Source organism: Berghia stephanieae, chromosome 3 (genome assembly GCF_034508935.2).
Source record: "Berghia stephanieae isolate SIO BIC M18660-M18661 chromosome 3, UCSD_Bste_1.3, whole genome shotgun sequence".
NCBI lineage: Eukaryota > Metazoa > Mollusca > Gastropoda > Nudibranchia > Aeolidiidae > Berghia > Berghia stephanieae.
Window position 1 is genome coordinate 1339101 of NC_088362.1, and position 6179 is coordinate 1345279.

At 42.0% G+C, this 6179-nt stretch overlaps 1 protein-coding gene across 2 annotated transcripts in view; it reads right to left on the reverse strand.

The window, feature by feature from the left end:
- LOC144966992 (uncharacterized) overlaps nt 1-5699 on the reverse strand; it is a 24717-nt gene extending 19018 nt beyond the window's left edge. Inside the window, exons 1-2 of one of the 2 annotated variants that reach the window (XM_078903699.1) lie at nt 5242-5699; nt 4126-4172 (exon numbers count right to left, since the gene is read on the reverse strand). In XM_078903699.1, the coding sequence (XP_078759825.1) occupies nt 4126-4172; nt 5242-5252 (58 nt within the window). In that variant the 5' untranslated portion in view covers nt 5253-5699. The remainder of the gene's footprint in view (nt 1-4125; nt 4173-5241) is intronic. The other variant, XM_078903700.1, reaches the window with a different exon arrangement.
- Between the last annotated feature and the right edge of the window lie 480 nt (nt 5700-6179).

A 6179-nucleotide genomic window follows, 5' to 3' on the forward strand; every position in this document is an offset into this window, starting at 1 on the left:
AAAATTCCAAGGATAGTTGCACGTAATGTTGCACAACCCACTGTTGTTCTGCTTCTGCCGCTGCTACTACTACCACTATCATCGTCATCATCATCATCATCATCATCATCATCATCATCATTTTCATCTTCATCATTATTGCTATTATTGTTATCATTATTACTATATCTTATTATTATCATCGTTATTACCATCATCGTCAATTTTATTATTATTAAAAATAAGCTCAGCGGCAGGTAAACATTTCATGTCGATATCTTCCCAGACTTGTTTTCGTTGATCCTTGATGTGAGATTCTGGGTTCTTTGGGTCCCAAAGAAGGGGCCGGTCTCCGGTCTCTCACACATTCAATAACTTTCTTTTTGTAGTCGTCCATCTTGACCATACGGGACACACAAACGAGCAATGCTACAAACGGCACATGCTAGATGTTTGTTACGGCTGTTTTGTGCAGTCTATGGAGGGGGCTTTTATAATTAATTTCTTGTTGCTCGTTCGTTTGTCTCGTGTGTTGTTTACTTTTTTGAGCCATTGTTGTGAGTAGTTCTCACTAAATACTATCAATCAGATCACAAACTTCAACATAAAAACACAAGCACATGGAGAGCACATGGCTAGTTTTGTGTCGTGTAGTCTATGGAGAGGGGTGGGGAGTGAACCAGGGACTCAGGGAAGTGTACACCTATAAGGAGTGAACCTGGGACTATGGGAGGAGGAGGGTGTTTTTTTAATTTTTACGAAACCCGCCGAAACCCGACGAAACCCGACAATATCCGACAACGTTATAGGAAGTAGGCAGTAGTGGGGAGTGAATCTGGGACTCAGGGAGGTGTACACCAGTGGGGGGTGAACCTGAGACTATGGGTTTCGGTGGGTGTCAGAGGGTTCCGTAAAAAAAGCAATACCAGGGATGTATTACTCTTTTACGAAACCCGGCGAAACCCGACAATATCTGACAAAGTTATGGGAAGTAGGCATCAATGGGAAGTTAACCTGGGGCTCAGGGAAGTGTAAACCAATGGGGAGTGAACCTGGGAATATGGGTTTCGGCGGGTTTCGTTAAAAAACAAAAACAACCCAATACTAGGGGGGGGGGGGTTACTTTTTTACGAAACCCACGGAATCCCGACGAAACCCGACAAAAACCGACGAAATCCGACAAAGGTATGGGAAGTAGCAGCATAGGGAGTAAATCTGGGACTCAGGGAGGTGTCTCCAGTGAGGAGTGAACCTGAGACTATGGGTTTTGGTGGATATAGTAAAAAAAAAGCAACACCAGAGGAGTATTGCTTTTTTAAGAAGCCCGCCGAAATTCGACAAAGTTATGGGAAGTAGGCAGCAGTGGGGAGTGAACCCGGGACTCATGGAGGTTAACACCAGTGGGGAGTGAACCCGGGACTCATGTAGGTGTACACCAGTGGGGAGTGAACCCGGAACTCATGGAGGTGTACACCAGTGGGGAATGAACCCGGGACTCATGGAGGTGTACACTAGTGGGGAGTGAACCCGGGACTCATGGAGGTGTACACCAGTGGGGAGTGAACCCGGGACTCATGGAGGTGTACACCAGTGGGGAGTGAACATGATTACTATGGGTTTCGGCGGTATTCGTAAAAAAAGAAATAAAGGGGGGAAATTACCCTTTTTTTACTAAACAAGCCGAAACCCGACGAAATTCAAGATAGTTATGGGAAGTAGGCAGCAGTGGGGAGTGAGTGGACATGGGACTCAGAGAAGTGTACACCAGTGGGGAGTGAACCTGAGACTATGGGAGGAGGTGGGTGGTTTTTTTTTTTTTACGAAACCCGCCGAAATCCACCGAAAATCAACCCGCTGAAACCGACCAAAGTTATCGGAAGTGAGCAGCAGTGGGGAGTGAACCTGGGACTATGGGAAGAGGATATCAGAGGGAAATGAACCTGGAACAATGGGAGGTGGATACCCGTGGGTATTGAAGCCGGACTATGGGAATTTGGTACCAGAGGAGAATGAACCTAAGACTATGGGAGATGGGCACCAATGGGCATTGAACCTGGGACTCAGGGAATTGCACACCAATGGGGTGTGAACTTGGGACTACGGGAAGACCATATCAGTGGGAAACGAACCTGGGACAATGGGAGATGGATACCTATGGGAATTGAAGCCGGACTATGGGAATTGGGTACCAGAGGAGAATGAACCTGAGATTGTAGGAGGTGGGCACCAATGGGGAATGAACCTGGGAGTCAGAGACGTGCACACCAATGGGGAGTGAACTTGGGACTACGGGAAGACCATATCAGTGGGAAACGAACCTGGGACTATGGGGGATGGATACTAGTGGGAATCGACATATGTGATTTTGGTACCAGAGGAGAATGGACCTAAGACTATGGGAGGTGGACACCAATGGGGAATGAATCGGTGGAATCTGTGAAGTGCATACCTGTCCACCTCCTAAAGTCTCAAGTTCACTCTGCTCTGGTACCCAACTCCCATAGTTGGCTTCAATTCCAACTGGTATCCATCTCCATAGTCCCATGTTCCATCCCCACTGATGGGCACTTCCCTGAGTCCCCGGTTCATTCCCCATCGGTGCCCACTTCCTATAACTTTCGACGATTTCGGTAGATTTCGAATAAGAGAAGAATCTTTACGGGCTCATTGTCCTCCGTTATATACCTCTCGTAGTCCCAGGTTCAATCCCCATTGCTGCCCACCTCCTACAATTTCAGGTTCAATCTCCTCTGGTACCAAATTCCTTTAGTCCGGCTTCAATTCCCACAGGTATCCACCTTCCATAGTCCCAGGTTCATATCCCTCTGATATCCTCTTCCCTTAGTCTCAGGTTCACTACCATGAGTCCCTGGTTCATTCCCCACTGCCGCCCACTTCCCATAAATTTGGTCGGTTTTAGCGGGTTGGGTGTCGGCGGATATCAGCGGGAAGAACAACCCCCCCCCCCTCCTCCTCCTCCTCCCATAAGCCCAGATCTACTCCCCACTGTGACTACTTCCCATCACTTTGTCGAATTTTGTCGAGTTTCGGCGGGTTTCGTAACAAAGTAATTCTTTCCTGGTAACACTTTTATACGAAACCCTCCGAAACCCGCCGAAACCCATAGTTTCAGGTTCACTCCCCACTGGTGTACACCTCCCTGAGTCCCAGGTTCACCCCCCCCCCACTTCTGCCTACTTCCCATAACGTTGTCGGATATTGCCGGGTTTCGTAAAAAAAGAATTACCCTTTTATCTTTTCGTTCTCACCAAGACAACAATAACAACGATGATCTTAAACAGTAATAAATAATATGAAAAATAAACAAGCGGAATTTTCCAACGAATTGTTTATCCCCGATTAGAGTCTATCGCTGATCCTAATTAAACTTTAAACTTAAAACTTGTGCTTTTATATAGCGCAATATCCACTTAACGTGATCAAAGCGCTTTACAAAGGGTCCCTAACTAATGAGAACACGAAACATGTAGAACGAGACATGACGCAATTAAGATAAGAAGCGTTATAGATATGTAGCATTTTACCGACATTAAAAAAAAAAAAAAAAAAATACCGTTCAATTCAAAAGAGAAAGCTTTACTTCTGTACCAATATTATTATAAAATCCCTTTCTCGTAATACGCTTCAACAGTCGTGACGTCACTTCCCTCGTAATGACGCATTGTAACTTGTTAACTGGTTTTAAACTATCGGAACAATGGCGGACGCCTTTATGAATAAACATTTCTCCGACGAGCATAAAAGCGTATCCAGAGAAGAAAAACATTATAAATATGATCATGTTTTGACTTGTATACATTCTGATCACAAGACATATGAAAAGTTCTAGCCAGCATGAAGAATAAAAAAGTACCGATTTTCTTTGTTTCGAACCAAGCTGCTCGGTGCTGGGCGGACGTGACATCAGACTATTGAATCCTATATTAACCAAATTGACGTCATCCGGCTCTCTCTTATTGTTTTTCAGTCATTGTAATGACTTGTTCTCACTTCATTATATCAATCAGACGATATTAGTTCATGATTATACATAGTTTCGTGTGTTGGCACGTTATATCCGACTGACGAATGTTGTGAGGATTTTAACAGAACGCATAGCATCAATTTTAAAAAGTCCCCACATACCTGCTTGCTCAATGACTAGTGATAAAATCCAAAGGGCACATAGTAATCTGTGGGGAAAAATGAAAAGACAAAACTGACTGAAGGGTTTATTTACAATCAGGATTACAATAGGAATAGCAATAGATGGTGTGATGGATCAACAACACAGTTGCTCTAACTCCCCTCAACGGACTCGAATCAGAAACCTACGTATCCAAAGAGAAGAGTGATACCACTCAGCCACAACGGTCTTGAATGATTTGTTGAACAAATGAATCCAACGAACGTTGTGTAGCTTTGTGTAAATAGTTATTGCTAGGTAATCCAGGCCTGTTCAAACTTAATTTGAGAATGATTGAGGTTCGGTTTGGGGAAACATTAACATGAGATGAATTAACCTTAGACTTAAGAATGCTGACATGAATAGGTTAGTCTTGATATAACCATATATAATGTAAAATATACAATCAAAGATATATAGATTTAAAAGACAGCCCTTAGAAAGGTTGGTAGCAAGCTTAAAAAGATGGTATTCGTTTTTACATAACTAAACAATTTGATAACACAAGTTAAACTATCCCTATCTAACACAAACAAAATTCTCTATTAAATTATAATATCTTAGTACACGACTTAAAAGAAAAAAACGTCGGAGAGGAAGAGGAACTGAAGGAGGAAAATGAAATCATGTGATATTGGTGATATTGGTACAGAATCCCAATGCAATATTTAAGTTGGGGGCGGGAGGAAGTGGATTAACCCTCTCCTTACCACTAATAGGAAAATCGTCACATTAGTTACAATACAACCAATAGTTTTCTTATTCAAATTTCTCTTGTACATCATAAAATTTAAAGAAACTGAAAAGTGGGTTGTAGAACATGTTTTGCTAAAGAAATTATTTTTCGTAAGAATTTACTGCTAGTGTGTTTGAGTGATAAAAAAATATATTTTTGTTTTAGTTGGGTGTGAAGTTTTGGGGAAAATCCTGAAAATGTCTGGTAAAGAGAGAGTTAGGAAAATGAGGAGAACGCCAAGGAAGACATGAGAAGATATGAGAAAGAGGAGGACGAAGAGTAGAAAGTGAGATGGAGGATGCGGAAGAGAAGAGAAAAAAACCCATAAAAGATCGAATACCTTGTCATCATTGTGTATCCAATTAGAAAAAAAAACTGACACTACCACTTGTGTTCCATGAAAATATGAATTAGATGTTTATTTGTGATTGAACCAAAAAATAAAACAAGTAGATGTACAGAAAACTATACAAAAGCACACTTCCTGTATTTTGATTTTACATCACTGGGTATTTATAAAATTCAATATAGTTCCTCTCAAAGAGGAATTATTTTGGATGTAAGAATTCCTCAATTGTAAAATTTCCAATCACTGACTGATTAAACAAAAAACAAAACAACTTTAGCCCTCAACTAACGGTTGAAAGTTGAAAGTGCGCGTGGCTTTAAACCCTGCAGGATACTGACAAAGGATGATGTGCTTTATTGTCCTCCTATTTTCCCAAGGGCCGCGACCAGCGACCAGCGACCAGCGACCAGCGATTCATCTCAATGTGAAATAAACGTGTCAATCAACCCGACCTTCTTCAGGAGACACCGGACGACAAACCTTTCCTTTCCGTCTTTTCTTCCTCGCCGCAAAAATTCGTTTTTCTTTCTCACACCTCGCCACGCAGTTATTATTAGTAAAGCTAACCCATTGAAAAATTATTGTTTTTTAAATTGAGCTTTATATAGTGCAATATCTATTAAATTAATGTGCTCAAAGCGCTTTACAAGGATACCCTGCTCAACAGCAACATTTAACATGTAGGACGGGACAATTTAACAATTTTTCGGACCTCACCGCTGTTAACGGCCAGGTACTCATGTTACACCTTAGTACGGTGAGAGAATGTGAGTAAAAAGCCTTTTCCAAGGACTCAACTATGCGCCGAGCGCGAGGCTCGAACCCAGGACCTTCCGATCCGAGAGAATACATGAGAATGATGATTAGAAAAGTACATTTTTACTTGTAAGTTCTTATAATATTTGAAATATTTTGTTTATGTGTGTATT